Source organism: Centroberyx gerrardi, chromosome 20 (genome assembly GCF_048128805.1).
Source record: "Centroberyx gerrardi isolate f3 chromosome 20, fCenGer3.hap1.cur.20231027, whole genome shotgun sequence".
In the NCBI taxonomy this organism is placed as follows: Eukaryota; Metazoa; Chordata; class Actinopteri; order Beryciformes; family Berycidae; genus Centroberyx; species Centroberyx gerrardi.
The window spans coordinates 3,073,814-3,094,644 of NC_136016.1; the positions used below are offsets into that span (position 1 = coordinate 3,073,814).

The window sequence follows — 20,831 nt, forward strand, 5'->3', positions numbered from 1 at the left end:
CCATGCACGAAAAGTGAGAGAAATACATTTCCCCACCATGAAGGGATTACGTGAAGGAGGCACGACTAGAAACTGGCAACCTGGGTTCAATTCCTAACTATTTTAAGCTTTTCTTATTTTAGTATGCCCAAAACTTTACCCGAGCCTTTACCAAATTGTTTCACTTGCCTAAACGTAACTGTTCGCCAACCTTTTCACATGACAAACGTGGAAATTTAATGTCCAATTTGTGTTATTGTCACATAATCCTTTCATGGTGGAGGAATGTAATCTTTACATTATTCCTGTCCACAACGCTTAATCTGCATTTTAGAGTTAATGCTCGTTCCACAAATTTTGCGAGACCGTATTGGTTGTGTTTTTTGTAGAGATTGAAGCAAACGTCCGATCCTAGTCAAGTGTCTATGGGTAACTTCATCTAACTCTGTGAACATGTGACAGACAAGCATGCCAAACATGGGGGCTGTACAACCTTGCTGCCTGAGTTCTGCCTCTGGGGCGGAGGAGCTTGCATGGGTCTTAATAATATTCTCTGTCTTAATTTATCCCATTGTTTAGATCTTAAATATGTTCAGTGTGTGTGTGTGTGTGAGTGTGTCGCAAGCGTGCATGCGAACGTGCAAGCTTGTGTGTGTGTGCGCGCGCGTGTGGATGAGCACATGTTGGTATTGGTGAGAGAGCGAGCTTGGGTTAGTGTGTAAAAGACAGTATTGTTTTGAGCAAATTTTTTAGTGTCAAGTTTTTTGGTACTATTTCATATTGTATTGTAGTAATACACAAGACTTTTCAACAAACTGTCGGCATAAAGAAAGAAAAAAGTAAAAAGGGATATCGATGACAAGTCTAGTGATGTACAGAATAACCCTTAGAGAAGGAATGCGTTATGAATATCTATCTACATGTACCTGAATATTTAGCTCTTGAAACTCTAAAACAATTCAAACTAAAAAGGATTCTAGTCGCTCACATTGAAGTTAGAAGTGTTGCAAAACAATGTACAATAAAGGGGCCAATCTTTGTGTAGTTTGTCAGTCGTGGCAAACAGTGCGGATTGCACCTTTATGAAATGCATTTCTGTATGGTTGCGGGACTCCAGTGTGTCTGTCTCCCTCGCCCGGCGAGACGCAGCACTGCGGTCCCACCTGTCATGCTGTCTTTGGTTGGCATAGCAAACTGTGTGGTTGAATAATGTCGTGTCTGGTCCTGCCTAGGGTGTCGAAAATGTAGCTGAGAAACGCAGCAAAAAATACAAATCTACTATTGCATGGAAATTATCTGGTTATTTGACCCACTGTAATTCTTAGGAGAGGTTGTATGATGAAATGCATTGGCCATGTACGTATGTAATGTAAGATGACTTGTATACTTGTTCCAATTGTTTGTCTTATTTTTTATGACTTCACGTCTGTGTGGTGAAATATTTCAATTTTTGTATACTAAATACAAATGTATATGTAAGGCACTTTGCTTTCTGTCGTGACTGCCTTTATTCTACTGACGTTCAGCCACAAACAACACAGGGAAGTCAGTTGTGCACTTGATGAGTTTAATCAATGAATAAAATGAACCTGTATGTGTATAATGCTACAGTGAGGCTATGAAGCAGGAAGTGTTTCTTTTCTTGGTCAGCCAATGAGGAGAAAGATAGGTTGGGGTCAACAGGCCAGGAAGCCTCCATCCACAGGCAGAGTGACTCCGTTAGTCATGTTGCTCTTATCACTCAGCAGGAATAAAATACTGTTCACCACGTCCTCCACCTCTGCACAGACACACACACACATACACACACACACACACACACACACATACACACAATCTCAGTGAAGGCAATGTTGACAAATTCACAAAGTAAGTGTATATCTCGCTGTCACTGCATTGTACAGAGACGTGCTTTCTTGCAGCAATAGAGATGTGACAGTGCTACGGAAGAGTATTAGGGCCATCGTAGATTAATTTTTCTTTTTTAACCATAGCCAGGGGCAGGGGGGGTAATATTCTGAGAAAAAACTCTGAAATTCTGAGATTAAAGTCAGAAATTTGTGAGAAAAAAAAACCTCATTTCTGACTTTAATCAGACTTTTTTCTCGGAAAATTACCCCCCTCCCCCTTGCTGGGGTAAAAAAAAATAGAAAATGCATTGTGTACATATATATATATATATATATATACATATATATATGTATATATATAAAATGTGCTGTGTGTGACCTGCGAAGCGGCCCAGGGGGATGCGGGAGGTCATGGTCTTGGCCTTGTCAGGGTCGCTCCAGCCCACTCGGCCCATATCGGTCATCACCACTGTGGGGTTCACGCTGTTCACACGGATCTGACCGGCACACAACACTGGTACATCAGTGACAGTCAGTAAAAACAATGCAAATATTCTATCAGTGAAAGCACAATATATTGGAGGGCTTCAGACCTATTCCAGAACTTTCATATTTTTAATGTAGAGCAGCAATTAATACACGGGAGTAAGCATTCATTGCTTACTCCCGTGTATTAATATTCTGCAGGTAACTTAACATGGCTGTATCATTATTATTATCATTATATTTATTATTATTCAAAGTAGCAGTAGTAGTAGTAGCACTAGTAGCAGTAGTAGTAGTAATTGCAGGGCTAGTAATGGTTGTAATAATAATGGTAGTAGTAGCAGTAGCAGTAGTAGTAATAGCAGTAGTAGTAGTAGTAGCAGCAGTAGTAATAATAGCAGTAGTAGTAGTGGTAGTAGAGGTAGTACTAGTAGTGGTAGTTAGTATTAATAGTAATAATAGTAGTTATAACACTATTTGTCTGTCTGTGTTGCCTCTCCTATATGTACACTCAGTGTAATTTAGCCTAAATATGGCCCACATTAGCCAGGGAAGCTAGGTTCCACGCTGGCTGGCAGTGTGGGTCTGGTACCTGATGGGGTCCCAGCTCCAGAGCCATCACTTTGGTCAACATGTCCAGGGCTCCTTTAGTGGCACCTTCAGAGTGACACAGAGAGAAACGTAGAGAAGAGAGGGATGGAACAAAAATGAACAGAGGGTGAGAATAGTCTTGGTGTGTCCTTGTCTTGTCCTCAGTGTGTGTTGTTTTCCCACTGCGCAATGAAAATTATAGTGGGGGAAATGCGCTTAATATATGACAAGTAGACTAATGTTGAAATATTGAAATCATTTTATTTTCTTCCCTGGCGTGAAATCGAGGCAAAGACACACCGCCAGGGGAAACAATTTTTTGGGGGGGAAACACATTTTGGGACAACACCAGCCCTGTTACTCACAGTAGACGGTATGGTCTCTGAGGGCGCACTGAGACGCCTGGCTGGAGATGTTGACTATGGAGCCTCCTGTTCCTCTGGCCTTCATACCCCGAGCCACTATCTAGACAGAGAGAGATGTGTGTGTTTGATTAAACTGACATGGGTTGATTAACCAGACATCTGCATTTAAACTAATGCTGTTAGACTTAAGAAGAAAAATACACCACACAACAAAATGGACCCACGTATAGAAGGTACATCACCAATAGCTGTTGTTTGTAATCCACCCAAAAGTGTTTTTGGGTGGATTATTCCTTTAAAGACCCATCGTTTTACCTGAGAAACATGGAGCACGGCTTTCACATTGACGTTGAAAGACCTGGAGATGAAACAGACCTTTAAAATAGAATCTTTAAACAGGTTTAAACAGTCTGATCTGGACATATTTCTGTATATTCCTGGAATATGTGTGTGAAATTGTGGGTTGTGTTACATTTAAATTTCATCTCATCTTATCTTACTGGTCGAACTGGTCGGGCGTGACCTCCAGAAAGGGCTGCAGCGTGGCGCAGGCGGCATTGTTCACCAGCAGGTCAACGGGGCCGATGTCCTGCAGGGCCGCCGCCGTGGCTCCCCAGTCCGCCAGGTCCACACACACCGGGGTGATGGAGGGACACTGCAGGAACCAGCCACACAAGACCAGGGATCAGCCAATAGTTGATAATTAGTGCTGATATTCAATGTCTTTAAATTGGTATTCAGTGTTTTCCCCCAGAATTGTATTCTTGTCAGGGTGGAAAAGCCTCTGAAGCAGCATTTAGACCATCATGGGACACTAAAACTCTCCACTGAAACCAATGGGAATAACCCAATAATAAAAATGATAGTACATATTAATGCATACTTGTGTAGAATCTAATCAAAATTAGAAATTCGAATAGCATTAGAATGAGTTTAGGTTAAGAACTTCCCATAGACAACCAGCGTAGTGTTGATCAATTCTACAATAAATATGTAATCAATCAAACTGCATCATATCCATCATATGAGAGTTGGTCCATACTGACTGGCCAATATCCAATTATTAATAAAAGGCATTTAAAGGCAGTGACCTCACACTGCCACTAGGGGCCGCCAACTTGTGAAGCTGCCTCGTGCAACTTTAAGTGAATGTAGGGTTCATGTTTCTACGTCTTATTGAGTGTGTACCGTAGGCAAAGCTATACCAGACGCCAGAACGAATCGCCCAGAGGGGAACCGCTCATCCCTCCCTGTCCCCGTGATGAAGAGGAGGAGGAGGAAGAGGAGGAGAGACAATAGGCGGAAGAGATGAAAAGAGCAGCGGGGGTAGAGAGCGGAGTAAAGTAGAGAGCGTGCGCCCCCGATGATAATGAGCGGAGAGATGGAATGGGGGCACAATGGAGGAGATATAACAGAGGAGGGTGGAGGGGGGGGTCACAGGTCGGGGAGAGGGGCCCCTCAGATTGGGGGGGTGGGGGTGTTTGGGGGGTGTACCTCCAGCACCAGACTGTCCAGGTCGGCCCGCGTGCGCGTGACCGCCGTGACCGTTGACCCGCCGCGCGCCAGAGCGAGCGCCGTGGCCCTGCCGATCCCTGCGACGGAAAACATCCATAAACACAAAGGCTTATTATGCGGCTCGAGCTGCCTGTGTGACACCGCGGCTGACACTCACACACACGCACACATTCCTGGCATGTTTTAGGATTTACGACACTGCATGACACGACCGAGAGCTTCTTCCATTTTCTCACCGCACTGCAACAGGCAGACTCAGTGAAAACTTGCTAATCCCTATTAAATAAATTGGGAGACAGGAGTTTTTATTGTGCTTTTCGAAGCAACCTGCTGGTGTCACTGTACCCATTGAAAACATATGGAGAGTGTGTGTGTGTGTGTTTGTTTCCTTTACCTTTTCCTGCTCCAGTGACCAGGGCTCGTTTGCCTGCAAATGAAATCTCCATGGCTCGTCGGATCCACCAAGATAAACTGTAGATTCACATGCAGTATATTTGGTTGCAGATGAATGTTAAAGTGAATAGTCCAAGTATTCTACCGGCATGACTGATAGATCGGAGCAAACAGCTACTAACACCCAGCTAACAACTTCCTACTCCCTTCCCTTCCTTCCTATCAAGTCGCCGATAGCTCGCCCGCATCCAAATAAATAATTGCTTCATGGATACTAAATTATGGTTATAGATTACAGTTTACAGCGCATTACGGGATTGTTGCCTTACCCGGTTGTGTGCAGTTCTGCAGCGCTGACAGTTCAGTCTTGGAGGCTGCAGGAAGCTAACGTGTTTTTTTGTTTTTTTTGCAGGGCTCAAAGTTTAAAGTTCCACCAAAAGTTAATGGGCAAAAGATGCATATCTTCCAGGTTGACCTCCAGCCTGTGAACAAGGCAAATTCACCTTAGAGATTTATGCATCTATTTCATAAAATATATATGGACATATAAGGTCATATACACCACATAGTCTGACATATATTCCAAAATACAAGCAAATATATTTAGATCCTGGCAAGCCGTTTCAACATGTAAATACATGTATTTATGACTAATGGGTTCAAATTCAAAACAGTCTTGCGTAATATGCCTGGGGGAAAATACATTTAGCAATACAGGAAACCCAATGTCAAATTTCAGTGCCATGTATATGAAAAAGGCCATTTTTGTTGGCTAATATTGACATTTTCCTCCATTTATTGTACATATATGGTTAAGATACAAGATTTTTATACATCTGGTTTAAGTTTATGTCAATACATAACATATATAACATATGTTGCATATGGGCCCAAATATGAACTATTTTTATATAGCTTATCAGGTACCATCTTAATTTATAAACTCAAATTCATCTCATAAGATTCTACTCAATTGGTGTGAACAGCAAACCCTTTGATTTTAGGATTCTACTTAAAGACTAGGATTCATAGTAACTGTGAAAACCTGTTATTCTGCTGTCTGCCCCCCACCCCCACCCCTCACACACACACACACACACACACGCACCCTTGCCGAACCCTCTTCATCATCCACATCCACCCAGGAGGTGCTGAACCATGACAGTCCCTCGGCACTAAATCCACAGTCACTCCCCTCTGCAGCGTTATATCACTCATGCATCCAAGCTTTTACCTCGAGAGAGTTTATCCGCCCGTCTAATCGATCTTAAATTGATTACAGACACTCTCCAGGAGGATGTGCCAGACGGGATCCTATAAATCTGACAGGCATTTTGTTCCAATTAGAGCTGATGTCATTTACTATGCCTTCACTGCAGTAAATCGAGAGGCAAAGTATTGGCTTTAGATGGTGCAACTTCAATGTAACTTCTGTTCTATGCAACTTAGTTGTGTTGGGTTTGTATCATCATTTGGAATGTTCAGTTATGTTCAGATATTCAATCCAGCATAAAAAAAAAACGTGATAACGCAGGAAGGTTTTATTCTTATTGAAACAACAAAATAAACAACAAAATAATACATCAGTGGTAAAAAGGTATACAAAAAAAAAAACACAGGAGAATACCTCTCGCTCCATTTCATCCACTGACCTGCAGTGGGATACATGCTCTGGATTTTGGATTCTAGTCTTCTGTGCAAAAAGGGCAGATTGGAGTTTTATACGAACATTTCCCAGAGACAGAAGGAAGCTCATTGGTTGAGTTACACCTCAGTGGGCGGGGCAAAAGAACCACAGTTTTTCAGAGAGCGAGTTAGCTAATCTGGCAAGCTCTGCCTCCGGGAAATATTTGTAGAACTAAAACTACAATCCGCGCAAGGAGGAGGAGAGTGTGCAACGGCAGTAACACACACACAAAAATGAAGTTTGCCCTCATATTTACACCAACACTGTAACATGTCACACACAGAAAGTAACGTATAGGAATTGACAAGATCAAAACAAGTAGTGCAAAACCATCAACATAGACCTGTTTGACATAGTTATAAACGGCAGTGGAATTTGGCGAAGAATATGAAGCTGTCAGAACAATTATGACGGAGACTGCGAAACGAATGTGTGCACACGCATGCATACACACAAACACTAGTTAAGAGATTTCCGTGAGAAAGCAACAGTCACACGCTGTCCTCACGCCAATACTTTGCAAATTTCTGTCAATCACACAGACACTCAATTCTAGACAGTCATCATATCAACCATCAATTCAATAAATGTCTGAGACCAAAGCAAAATAAATCTAATTTCATCCAGCTCAGCCTCTTTAAACGTACCATAACCATGACTGATGCACTTTTCAATGTTAAAGTTTACACTTTGGGATAACACGACAACAGTAAAAGAACAAAAAGTGGTGAAACAAACTGCAAACAAGGAGAGAGGGCAGGTTGCGAGTGACAGGGGAAATAGTTTTCATTCAAGACTCAGCAAGTTCATAACCTCAAAAACATTAAGAGTGACTCTCTCAGTGACAGTGGTAATGCTATGGGGTGCCTGTATTCAGGATGAGCTTCTATTCAGCCTGTGGAAGCAGCTTTAGCAGTGGATGATAAAGCAAAGCTGAGCAAGTTCCTGTATGGGCCACAAATGAAGCATTCACACATCATTTCCTACAAGTGGTTCTATGTAGCTCAGTGGGAAGAGCATGGCACTAACACGCAGACTGGAGGGTTAGTTGTACAAACACCGCTAAGAGGCAGGGCTGCTCTGGAGGCAAAAATAATCTCATTGGTTGAGTTAAACCTCAATGGGTGGAGCCAGAGAAACAGTTTTCCAGAGTGCAAGTTGGCTAACTGGCAAACGTGAAAGGCAAAGAAGGAACTCTGGACAAAATATAAATAAATTCATTTCATTTCATTCACTCATGACCATGGCATTCATGATCGTGGAAGGTCAGCAGCTAGCTAACTAGCTTACCTAGATAGCTATAGGCTAGTATGGCTAGTTTAAAGTTGGAAGGTCAGCTAGGCTAACTAGCTAACTTAGTATGGTAAGATTGCATTTTTTTTCAGTTACTAGCAAGAGCGCTAGGCTTAATAATATTAGCTACCTCCTCTCTTACCCCTTGCCTTTTTCACTGGGCTTCAGTCCAGTGTTGCTTAGCCAGAATAACTGCTTGTTTGGCTCCGCCCATTGAGCTTCAACTCAACCAATGAGATCATTTCTGCCTCCACAGCAGCTGCGCCACCTAGAAATGTTTGTACACTAAAACTCCAACCTGCCACTAACACTGTCACTATGCATTCATGCTACATTGATGTGTTCAGTAACTTTGGCTAAGGGTGCTTGCTGACAGACCAGAGGGTAGCTTGATCTGGGCAGGGCAGAGTGAAGCAGTGAGATAAGGGCATAGTGGGCATCAGTGCTGAAGGACAAAGGAGTAGTGGGTTTCTTTGTAGTGGGTTTTAGTTTTTCTGGCGAGGATTCACCCTCGGACACCAGTCAGTATCAGGGTACAGAAGGCAGTGGACTGTCTTGAACCTGGACGATAGGGAAGGGGGACGATAGGGAAGGCGGGGGAAGAGAGAGAGTCACTGACAGATTAACTTTACAAACATGTGATACTAAATGCTTAACAGAGCCATGTGGTTCGGCTGTGCGTGGATGAACAGTGGGTCAATATTAAGTCAACGTAGGGTTAATGTTTCTGCATCTTATTCATGTGTGTTTACCTTGAGGGGTCCTCAGCCAGAGAAAAGCCTCCTCCGATACTGACCACGTTTCTTCTGTTCTCAAAACCTCCGTAGCTCAGAGTCACCTGTTGCAAAACACACACACACACACACATTTCAATTCCAGTGTAGAAAGCAACTGATGAACAAAAGTGAAGCCAGGAAAGAACACACACAATTGGTCAAATAGGGTTTGACCAACAGGTTTTTGGAGGCCAATACTGCTAACTGCGACACCATTTTCAACCAATACTACCCCAATACGCTTGTATGTCACTACTGCACATAGACAAACACAGAATGACACACACACACACCTGCTCCAGCACTGTGTCAGTCGGCAGCTTCTGCAGGCTCTCCAGGTGGGAATGGAAGAGGTGTGTGTGTGTCAGGGCGACCTCCAGCAGCGCCTCGATGATGTAGCCAATGGTGCAGTCATCAGGTAGACGGATCTTCTCTGCCGTACTGATGAAGTTCCCCAAACTGAAGCGGGAAGAGAGGAACAGTCTCAACTATCAAGCTCGTCTAAGGGTGTTTTCACTCCTAGTTGGAGTTTACAGCAGTTCTTTCTAACTCTGGCTCGGTTTTGTTTTGAAGCATTGTGGGACCAAGACGGGGAGAGACCAAGACTGACCTGGCCCACGGACTCATTTTCAGCGCCAGACCTCGGCTGATACAGAAACCAGCTCCGCCCGTGGCGAACCAGAACTTCACAGATACCTGAGAGGAGAAACAAAAACATGCAGATCAGCCGATGACTATCTGTAAAATTGATCATCTATGAAGAACAGAAAGGAAAAAATGAAGGAGGGGAACTGCAGAGAGACAGACAGATGAATAAGGCGTAAGGTGACCGACCGATCCGTCGCTCTTGACCCTCTCGGCGGCCTCTATGGGGTGGTCCAGACTGGGCCGGCCCAGGTACACGTCCTGGCTGTGGTGGTAGGAGGCCAGCAGCCGCAGCAGGCTGGGCAGGATCACGTAGTTATCGTCGTCCACATGGCAGAACCACCTGCAGCACGGACAGACAGGTCAGCGTCATTTTTGCGTTTACCACATGAGAGCCTATGGGTGTGGGGAAGAGAGAGAGAGAGATACTCACTTTTTCTGAGATTCGATGAACTTGTCGTACTCCACCGACATCTTGCAGCAGAGAGCCTGGCGCGTGTGAGCCGCTGAGCAGTTAGTGTTGATGATGTTGGCGCCTGGGAACGAGACAGGGCAGTACATCACTTCATTTACACATCCAGACTCATGTCTATGTGTGTATATAACCTCTATCTATATATTTTATAAGGTGATAGCTGACAGTGCACATATGCAAGCTCTGGACATACTGTTTTTCTGTACACCATATTGATACCATTTTTCTAAACATATGCTACTTCCATCTGCCTTATAGTTTATAATGTACATCTGCTTGTTCTGCAACTATTTCTGTTATCTTCATCTGTAAATAGTTACAATGCATACTGGCATCCACTTCAACCTATAAATCTCTCAGTGAAGACGGTGTATCTTTATGTATTTACTTGCTGCATTATTCTGAATATGCTTGGTGTAATTACTTCTTGTATTATCCTCTACTCTCTATTTGTCTTATCTGTATCCCATTCTTTGCAGCCGCAACAAACCAATTTCCCCACAAGGATTATTAATGTTTCATCTAATCTAGTATGTGGCAACGCGAAAGAATGAGGCCACATTTTGACTTTTATTAATTTTCCCTACGAGAACTTTCCAGGCCTGCATGTATTCACTTTTCCGACTTCTTCTTACCTGCTTTCCTCCGCAGCTCCTTGTCCTCACCATCAGTGAATATGTAAGTCTAGAACAGACAAAGACACACTGTTAACACTGCTAGTGTGCAAGCACACACACACGCATACACACACACACACTCACCCCCCCCCCCCCCCCGACAAAGGCAAAATGAATTGTTCCATTGTTTTCCAAGACGATGTGAGTAGATGTGTGCAGAATTTGTAAGAGCAAGAGGGAGAGAGGGGGGAAACAATGAAAATGAGGCACAAACACACACACACAACTAGAGGCAGAGAATGAGAAACAGATATGGAAGAGAGAAATAGAGTGAGAGCACAATGAGATGTACAATTTATTTTTATTATTTATGTCCCTTGACTGCTGGAATGTGTGACTGAACTGTATATTGGATTTTAATTTTATGAATGCTCTTGTCCTCAGGTCTCTCTTGAAAAGAAAGAAAGAAAGAAAAAAAGCATCTCAAGCTCGACCATCTGAGACCATGTTTCTCTCCTGGAAAAAGGTGTCCCATTCCGCTGCCCCAAGTGGAGTCAGGGTCTTATTCACTACTGAGGGTAAACAGATACTGAGAAAAAATCCACTTGCACCCAACGAAATTACCACTTCACTGGCGCAAGGTCACTGTTCTTGATCTGTGGCGGTTATGAAAGTAGGGCCCACTGAGTTGTAGCTTGAGAAAGTTAACCTGAACAAACAGTTGGTTTTTGACTTTGTTAGCTAGCTAACTAGCCAGCAGGCTAATTTAACAAAGCAACTGTTAATGTTAACATGCAACTACTAAGTCTAGCTTATACTAGATACGTTAGCTAGTGCGCAAATCGCGTGATTACAAGAAAGACAGTGATGGTTAACCGACCAGATACCATGGTTAGCTAGCTAACACGCTAACATTGTCATGCTCTGTCAGTGGCAAAATGACCAGTTCCCAATCAAAACAGCACATACAAAAATGACCCATGCCTATTCAGTTCTCTTCCAACCAACTCTTCATTGCCACTGTTGCCAAAGAGCTGAGGACCTCCAATATGGCTGCCAAAGGGTGTATTATATCACCTCAAAGCCATCTATAACCGGGCACAACCAACCAGGGCATACCCAGGACACTCTGGAGAGACTACATCTCCCAACATGCCTGGGAGGAAGAGCTAAAGAAAGTTGCTGGGGAAAAGGACATGTGGGTTGCTCTGCTTGACCTGTTGCCACTGCGACCCTGACCTGGACAAGCTGCCAGAAAATAGACGGATGGGTGGTTGGGTTTGCAGTCTGTTCCATTTATATAACACTGCATAGTACCAGAAAATAGCAACTAGAAACTTACCAAGTTTAAAATTTAAGTTCAAAGTATTTAAAACCAGCCTTGTGATCGAGTACCATAATTGTTGCCAATCTCATGCCACTCATTCATCTCTCCTTTCAAAATCTCTCCATACTTGTCTGCCCCAGTGGTTTTCCCTGTCTCTCTTCATCTGCTTCATCCCCAACTCTCAATTTCTCTCGTCCGCTCCTTCTTTCTTTCTTTGTCTTCCTGCCTCTCTTCCTGTTTGGCCGACACACTCGTGGTTGATGGCATGCCATCTCTTTCCTCTGCATGTGTGCTGGCAGACGTCTCTCTGCAGTCTTCTTTGCCAGGCACCGCAGGCACGACTAGGGTTAGATCAATATATCAGTTTTCCAATATATTGGGCCAATGTTTTACTGATTATTTTTTGGCAGAGAGAGGGGGATGACATGTGACAAAGGTCCTGGAGGTTCCTCCCTTTTACTCAACAGCTTCAGTCTGTAAAACTTGCAGTGAAACCTGCCTCACTCTGCCTTAAGGAGCTGCTGACCCAGTTTCAGTGGAGAGTTTTAGTGTCCCATGATGGTCTAAATGCTGTTTCAGAGTCCCATGATGGTCTAAATGCTGTTTCAGAGGCTTTTCCACCCTGAGATGAATAAAATATGGAGGAAACACTGAATCCTTTTTCTTTGTCATATATGGTAAAATGTAAAATATCGGCTATCGGCCTTCAAAAGAACATATCAGTTCAACCCTAGCCTCTGCACATCTTGTACACACACTGCCTGCCAAGCTGACAGAGGCAAATAGGACCGAGGCTGGATTAAACATAAGAATGCCAACAAAAACATGTATGCGCGCTCACAAACGGAGTCGAGTCGTGTCAGCTGGGCCGCTGTCCAAACAGAGCAGCCAAAATGTCCAAACGTCCGTCTTTGCCATAAATCACCGTCCTTGCCAGCGGAGCAGCGCCAACTGCCCTCAATCTGGAACTCAGGGGTTTACAGCAATTTCATTCCAACCACATTACATCAACCTGGCTCTGACCAATTTCGACAGGCAGTGCAACACTTGGACGGTCATATCTAAATGCATTAGTCACAGATATATATCATCATATCAGTTTTATAAACAAAGGAAGTGTAGCCTTAAACGCGGGCCTTTTGCCCACATCATCTCCCTTTCAGTTTATTTAGTATAGGGCCTCTGAGGTTACTGAGGTCATTTTCCACAAGCCTGCATATGGACAGAGAGGGATTCTAGGAATAGTTTCCACATTAAGAACTACATTGTGACTCAGAGGCTTCCGACATGGTTTTCTTCATCCGAGCTCCTTCATGACTTAAGGTTAGCCCTGCACAGAATCAGCATTCAGACTGTACCAGGCAAAGACACGCATCCCCAGACTCTTCAAAGTTTTACCAAGGCCGAATAAACCCAGCAGGCATGCTTTAAACTTCACAGACCATCAAATGAGCCAGACGCTCAAAGGCCCCATTTCACCTGACCTTGGACTTCTAGTAAATAACTACCGTCCGTCTCTCTTTGTGAAGATAACTACTGCATGTGCCACCTGCACTACCGAACTGTCAGACTGACACGTCTATATTACATACAAATTGGTAAGAGGCGCTTTTATTTTTACAGGCACTCATAAACTTGAGTGGCTAGACTTTATTGACCTGAGAGCACTAAAATAACCTGGCCAACAGGCCAGTAATGGCTTCTCGACGTTTAGGAGTAAATGGTTTCTTAATGTCGACACTTAACACAGAGCAACCAAACACTTTCTCAACAGGCCTCTTGTTAGAACCAGTACAGACAGGCTCTTGGTACTGGATCCACAAACGGAACTGGTTGGGCTTCTTCATACTCTCCGGCTACGAAGTTGCTGGGCCAAAGCGGGACTGGAGTGTTAAATCTCCTTCCCTGAACACTGCAGCTCTTTGTCTGACAGGGGGACTTACTTCTAATAGCTTTTAATGGCTCCCAAAACAGAACTAGTCATAGTGCTTTCCATCTTGGCTACTTTAAACTTCACACGTGGTATTTGGGACGGGGGTTTACTACGGCCTCCCTTGGCGTGGACTTGACTCCTGAGTGGTGTGAAGGCATCAGGCGTGTTGAAAATCAACAGGCACGAAAACAGGCCACGTAATGTTGCATGGTTGAATGTCTTGGCATGGAAAATATAGCTGTGTAACAATGAGTTAGTCCAAGCCTAAATTAGCATTTGCTTCTGAATTCCAAACTCTAGTTATTAGTTTTTAGTAGTTATGTGCAGGAAAGTTCTGTGTTTTTATACACAACAAAGATATTAAAGATATCATAGATTTTAAACTTAATTGCGCTGATTTTAACATTCATAAGCTACGTTTTTCATCCAACTGTTAAGGGTACCTTTAAAATTTAATTAAAAATCAAATAGCTATGTTTCCATCATTGGCTGCAAATGTCACTGCACCATATGACCAAAGAATTTCCATCGCTACTTACAGACAAATAACTTTTTGTAATATTGGAAGAAATTTGTAATATTGGATGAAATTATAGCAAAATTTTCACTTTCTATTCAGCCTTTCTAATTTGACACTTCATAATCCACAGAAAAATACCCAGATGGAAACCCCACTATAGACTTCTGGCGAGTCTATGTGTTTGGCTGCTGTGCTCCCTCCCCACCCACTTCCCTCCGACCAGCACCCACCACCACCCTATCCAGCCCCCACCCATTGCTCCCATCGCTAACACCCTGAACCCCTTCCATTCTGCATTCACCGCAGCTCTCTGCACCCTGACATCTGTGGTGGCAGTCGGAGGGTAGCTGTACTGAGGGATGGTGTGAGTGTGTGTGTGTGTGTGTGTGTGTGTATGGTGGTTGGTGGGGTGGGGGCAGAGATTCCTGCAGTGAGAGAGCAAACACAGTAGAGTGTTTTAGCACATGTGTCTCCCAGTCTCGGGTTGCTGTGGAACTTCCTCCCCAGAGGCCCAGGCCAGGGGTTCCTCGACAGAACAGGGTAACACACACACACACTTTTTTTAGGTGAATTTCACCATTTAGCTGATCTTACCCAGAACAACTTCTGACGAGTGCAACAGAAGCATAAGCTTCACTTCTCACCTAGATCACCAACATTACAGACAACTAATAGTCAGGAGGTCAAAGGTCACGGCCTTAAGTGCCCTTACAATGCAAGGAAAAATAGTAGTAGAATAGCAGTAGTAGAAGAGTTAAGGAGAGACATAGAACGGATTTTGAACAGTGTAACACAGATATATACACACAAAAACACACACCAGTCATCTAGAGGATGGCTAGATGCGATATGAGCTGTGAAATCAAGATTTATTCTCCTATAAACGTCTTGGTGGCTTCACTGAATGTCAACAAGGACAAACCCTGTTCCGCATTAGTGAGGAATCTCTGACGTAGATAAGGCAACACCCTAAAAAATTATACAAACAACCAAAGACACCAACAGAACTTAGGCAGACATGAGCTAACTTTGTTGGCATTAACATAGCTGTATGAACCGTTGAGTCCAAACCAAACATGATGGTCTTGAAGCCCTGTTGTTGCTGCATTTCTCCTCACACTGTCACCACAGGAGCCAGTACATGGTGGAGGAATGTGTTTATATGAAAGCTGGTTATGTATTTTTTTTTTTTAAAGATGTGGTCCGAATGTTATGTCCTGCCGTAAGTGTGGAGCTGAGATGTTCACTGATCCCAGCATATAAACTATAGAGGGCTTTCAGGTGATGTACCATACCCTCAGGCAGCCATGTTGACTGAGCTGACTCTTCTCAAGGTACAACTCAGAGTGTTTTGTGTTTTGGAGTGGAGACTAGAGCTAAAGACAAGACAGTTTACTGTGTCACAGTAACCTACATTTGGAAACAAATCCACCATATCACACTATTCACTTTTACTTAAAGCAATATTGAATTGACCTACACCCATACCAATCTTTTTCACAGTCTTTATCCTTTTCTAGCTTTGCTGTTATACATCAAGACACTATTTGTGTACAGCCAATTCTCAAACGGACCTCCATCATGGCACCAGACGTGGCTGATAGGAGATTTCTGATGCAACTGCAAAGGCTCTATATCATATATATAGATCATAGGTTGGTGAGTGAACATGGACCAAGACCACTGAACTCAAACTTACATAGATGAAATTCAAATGCATTGCAGTGCCCTATTCTGCAAGGTAAAAACTATGAAATTACGTTGGTCAAGGGTGTAGCATCCTTGGCCAAAGTGTTATGTCTGAGGCTGATGTTTCCCTTTCTTTCAGCTTGTTACGGCTACTTTGAAGGCCTACAGATATGGAAAATCTCGACATGCTAAAAGCCACAGAAGAAATAAGTGGTCTGATTTGGCAGCGGAATCTTCCAATCTGATCCATACTTAAATATTGTGGTTTACAGCAATAAGTGGCTGATTATGGACACGGGAACCTACTGCAACTTGTGAACAATGTGCAGTTAAGGCTGCATCCGTATCACTCGATCTCTCCTTACCTGTTCTTTGGCTCGGGATACCCAGGTCTGAAACAACAGCTCCAGCCTGGACTTGTGGTACTTCCTGGTAGTCTTCACCGCAATAAAAATGTCCTTCAGCTCCAAAGGGTCCCGGGACCTGGACCCTGCAAGTCCACCGCCCTTTCCCCCAGGGAGAGCGCCTCCTTCTGGGCTTTTGCGGGAGTCTGTCCCCCTCCCGGGACCCTGGTCACCGCTCCTAGTAACTTTAGTCTCTGTGGTGCTCCCATTTAGCCATGTGGCCAATGCCGTTTCCCCAGCATGGACGGACACCACCGGAGCCCCAGGGTGGCGCAGGGTGTTGGCTGAGCCCCCGCCCGCCCGCGCAGGCCTGGCATGGGGTCGGGGCTGAGGCAGGTCCCCCTGGCGGGACGGGGGCTGGAAGGCAGGGATGAGCAGCAGCAGGAGGCCGCAGAATGCAAGGGAACACAGGAAGCAGAGCTTGCTGATGCCCACCGAGGCTATGTGCATCCTGATTGGCCGGTAGACGGGTCTCGTCAGCCTCCAGGGCTGGCTTCACTTCCCACGCCGCCGTGTCCCATCCTTATGACATCACTTGAGAACCTACAGAAAATAGTGAGATTCAACAGCATAGTTAGAGCATGTTCTCACGATGCCGCTTTTTTCCAACTTTTCATAGCACCCTTTTTACATTTAAGTTATATTTTTGGGGCATTTTCGCCTTTTATTAGGTAGCATAAAGTAGAGACAGACAGGAAAGACTGGGAAAGAGAGGGGGACGACATGCGGCAAAGGTCCCAGGCCGGGTTTGAACCCAGACCATAGAGCCAATAAAGGTCGATAAAGTCACAGAATGTGTCATGCCCCTTTAATTTAGAACCGCATAACTGCCCCTGCTGTGGAGAGAGTGAAACCTTTAATCAGAATACAAACTCATACATGTTCATACTGTGCCAACTTCTAGCGAACAAAATAGCAGTCAAATTACTGCTCTTGCTTTTTCTGAGGACCCCCTCAAACCCCCTTGTGGACCCCCCTCTGGGACCCACTTGCCTATGGCCCACAAAAAATAAAGCCTCTCAAACATCTGGTTGTGATAGAGGTTTCTGTCCCCCACACAAGCGCCCTCTTTATTTCCAAAAAGGCAGGCAGCAGTCCCACTCAGCCCCATCGTCACCATGTAACGGGCAGATACTAGACCTCTAATAACCAACGCCTACTTCTGCTAACGTATCCGCTTTAAACTTGTCTGCTCTTGGCAGGTCATCAGTCATAGCCCGCAATTTGCCAGAGAGTTTATATAAGTCACATCTGAGAACCGAACTTCCACCCAGAGTGGAGCCAATTTCCTGTTTGCTGCTATTTTCAGGAGAGCAGCGACACTTCAGCTAACAGATCAAGAGACGACCTGGGTTCAAGACGAGCATTCGCCCTGCTGAAGTGTCCATGAGCAAGGCACTGAACCCCTACCAGCTTCCAGGGATGCTATTCTGTAGCTGACCTCTGACCTCCCTGTGGAGGGTGGGGGGCAAGAGAAAAGAGGATTTTCATATAAGGAGCAATAAAGTATCATCATCATTATTAATCTGTGCTAATAAGAAGCAAATGAGGATGAAACGGAATCCTTATATTTAGGTTCAGACATATTTTAAGCTATAATAGATTCATCTATATCACATATTTAGAATAGCTACATTAGACTTGTTTGTGATTTTCTAGAGAAAAATCCCATTGTTGAGTTGACCCAAGTTAATGTATTGGAGAGACTGCAGGGCATAATCTCAACCAAGACTAAGAGGAGAAGAAAAGTTGAGGGTTTCCCAGTAAAAATTGCATATCACGAATTCTACGTAGACAGGCATTCATTTACAGTAAAATCAACAGGTGCAATCTGTGCAATCTCTATCACAGTTAAATAATTATTTAAATGTCACTCGAAAGAGTGCATTGGCCTGTTCAACCAGCTTCTACTGAGAGAATTTCTTTAATCCTATGTTGACATGAGAGAGTAACCTTTCTAGAAAATTCCCTCGTTAGTTGTTGGTTGCAATGCCTGAAATTCTAACGATATTATAGCTAGCACCGATACGTGTCGTATACATGCACAGAACTCCATTAACCAATCTGGTAGTTTAATGTGGCCAACTGGCCATGGTTATCGGCAACGGTATAAAATACGACTCAAGACCGTATACGAATCATTGGGAAATACGGTTAAATTCGGCATACACATAATTCACCAAGCAGCTCTTATTTCAATAAAATTTCAACTTTTATAATTGGCTCGCACAGCTCGCTACCGTTCTCCTCGGCTATGTTGGTGGAAGAAGATTGTGAGCAAAGGTTGACATTTTATTGAAATGCGTGCTGCGTGGTGACTTACGTGTATGCCGAATTTAACAGTGGCTCCTAACAATTCGTAAAATGTTTTAAGTGATGTTCTACCAGACGCGAACCTTGGCCGATAACCAAGGCCACGTTAAATTGTCAGAGCTTTAAATGAACTCTGGCGTGGCGTTGCAACTACGAAGAGAGACCTGCTCGTATCGGGGCTACACTGCAGCTTGAACTTACCATGAAACATCAGAGCACAAATTTGCCGTCTTTTTTCCAGTATCATGCTTTTAACTCCGTCGGGAAACGGCAAGGAAGCCTTCAAATTTTGCTGAAAGCAAACAGTTCGCAAACAGCTCGTTGTCTTTCTTTTTTTGTTCCTTCGTGACTTTAAACCTCCAGCGGTGTTCACAGTTCCTCTTCTCTTCCTCTTGGATCAGATTATCAGTCTCATCTGACGTTAAGAAAGTCGTTAAGAGAGAAATAATACAAACACGACTTTATTTCCATTGTAGCCCGTCCGCTTGTAACGTTATCCAAATAGTCTACAAAACACTTTAACTCAGCCAGCAGTGTCAAGCTAGCCAGAATAATAAAATAGCACTCCTGGACATATCTTTCAAAATAAAAGCCTTATTGAAGCGAATATGTTGCCTAGGGTAGCCTATACAGGTGTGGCCTTGGTGAGTCCAAGTTTTTTGCATTACAATGGAGAGAAAAGATCAAGAAACATTGCCAGAAATCTATTTGGAGGCCCCATATAACCAAAAATTCTCTATATCTACAACCGACAAAAATATAGAATAAAAGACATAATAACAAACATACACCAGACAACCTGGAGGGATAAAAAGTCAATTTTAACTGATAGTAGGCTTAGTGACGTTTGTTCCTCCAGTACCTTTTGTCAGGTCAGACAGAGAACCCATATTTAATCTTTTTCTATTCAGTATTTTGATATGATTTTTGTTGTCCTGTGCACCCCCAAATTTATTATTTTTTTCAGGTGACAAATTTGACGCTGTTATTCTGAAGGCCAAATTTCCTACTTTCCGGTCCTACGCTGGCTAACTCTTGTTAGCTTGACGTATCTCTCCCTCTGTGATTATGGTTTGTTTCCCAAAACCGACCTTTTACAATTCAGCTGAGCGCCCTCTGCCTGATGTGATAATACCTCACCAATACCATGCTTTTTACCGTGTGGATTTGCTATTTGATATGTCAATACAATCTACTCTATGAACAAGCTGTTTAAATAAAACTAGGCCTACTAATTATAATAATAAAAATAAAAATGGTCTTCTACCTCAATGACAAATTTGTGCAAAAGAAGTACATATATTTTATAGCTGTCCAATGAACAGTGCAATGTTTTTGATTTTGATACAATATTTCATCATGGCATTCACTAAACATTTACAACATCAACATCAACATTGAGCTTATTTACTTACGACTTGTGCATTCAAACATTTGGTCTGAACTAATAGCAAAATGGAACAAAATAATGTTGGGTGGCTGCTGTTTTTAGAGCTATTTTATATGCTGCAGCAGCAGAATGAAGATATAAAATTGCACAACAGGCATGTCATTGTTTGTAATAAATTTATTTAAATTTATCAAGTACCTGAAACTACAATGTCTTTACTATCAAAATGAATTGCTGTACCAGTAGATCTAAAACTGAAATATTCAAAGTCCTAATGAGAACCGGTGAATAACGTTTTTGTTTTCGATATGGAAAAACACACGTTTCATTAGCATTGTTTTAAATCTTGCTATCACCCAGTTAACTGGATATATTAAATGAATAATTTTAAACATGCTTGACTGACTTTGTTAAGAGTACCGGTAGCGCAATATTTCCTCCCCAGTCTCGAGCCTGCATTCTCATCTAGATTATTGTGTAGTGTTCCGCTGCGTTCTTTCAGGACGAAAACCTGTGGATTTCCGACAGCACCTGAAGGCATCACAACTGTACACCATTACGTAGGCAACTCTGCCCCGGAAGT

The 20,831-nt window shown here is 43.3% G+C and overlaps 2 protein-coding genes across 3 annotated transcripts; both read right to left on the minus strand.

Annotated features, from left to right (window-relative positions):
- Positions 1–1,531: 1,531 nt before the first annotated feature.
- On the minus strand, positions 1,532–5,608 carry dcxr (dicarbonyl/L-xylulose reductase). 2 transcript variants are annotated; one of them, XM_071925015.2, is made up of 9 exons: positions 5,509–5,608; positions 5,181–5,257; positions 4,766–4,863; positions 3,772–3,926; positions 3,587–3,629; positions 3,272–3,371; positions 2,908–2,972; positions 2,209–2,326; positions 1,532–1,759 (listed from the first exon to the last, which is right to left on the minus strand). In XM_071925015.2, exons 2-9 carry the CDS (start codon positions 5,230–5,232, stop codon positions 1,656–1,658), a joined length of 735 nt encoding a protein of 244 aa, XP_071781116.1. In that variant the 5' UTR covers positions 5,233–5,257; positions 5,509–5,608; the 3' UTR covers positions 1,532–1,655. The 2 variants fall into 2 exon arrangements, with proteins under 2 accessions (XP_071781116.1, XP_078147002.1); XM_078290876.1 differs by lacking the exon at positions 5,509–5,608 and having other exon boundaries at positions 5,181–5,357.
- A 2,578-nt stretch (positions 5,609–8,186) lies between these two features.
- rfng (RFNG O-fucosylpeptide 3-beta-N-acetylglucosaminyltransferase) lies at positions 8,187–19,151 on the minus strand. Its single transcript, XM_071925010.2, has 9 exons — positions 19,060–19,151; positions 16,507–17,088; positions 10,691–10,739; positions 10,014–10,116; positions 9,770–9,923; positions 9,546–9,631; positions 9,229–9,394; positions 8,912–8,997; positions 8,187–8,720 (listed from the first exon to the last, which is right to left on the minus strand). The coding sequence occupies exons 2-9, from the start codon at positions 16,993–16,995 to the stop codon at positions 8,645–8,647; spliced, it is 1,209 nt and encodes a 402-aa protein (XP_071781111.1). The 5' UTR covers positions 16,996–17,088; positions 19,060–19,151; the 3' UTR covers positions 8,187–8,644.
- Between the last annotated feature and the right edge of the window lie 1,680 nt (positions 19,152–20,831).

Coding starts and splice junctions, on each gene's coding strand:
- dcxr (XM_071925015.2), bottom strand. CDS start 5,232: ATGGAGATTTCATTTGCAGGCAAACGAGCCCTGGTCACTGGAGCAGGA. Junction 2,327..2,907: donor TGGAGCTGGGACCCCATCAG/GTACCAGACCCA, acceptor TGTGCCGGTCAG/ATCCGTGTGAACAGCGTGAA. Junction 1,760..2,208: donor CCCCCTGGGCCGCTTCGCAG/GTCACACACAGC, acceptor GTGTCTGTGCAG/AGGTGGAGGACGTGGTGAAC.
- rfng (XM_071925010.2), bottom strand. CDS start 16,995: ATGCACATAGCCTCGGTGGGCATCAGCAAGCTCTGCTTCCTGTGTTCC. Junction 10,740..16,506: donor TATCCCGAGCCAAAGAACAG/GTAAGGAGAGAT, acceptor TGTCTGTTCTAG/ACTTACATATTCACTGATGG. Junction 8,721..8,911: donor CTGGCTGAGGACCCCTCAAG/GTAAACACACAT, acceptor CCTATCGTCCAG/GTTCAAGACAGTCCACTGCC.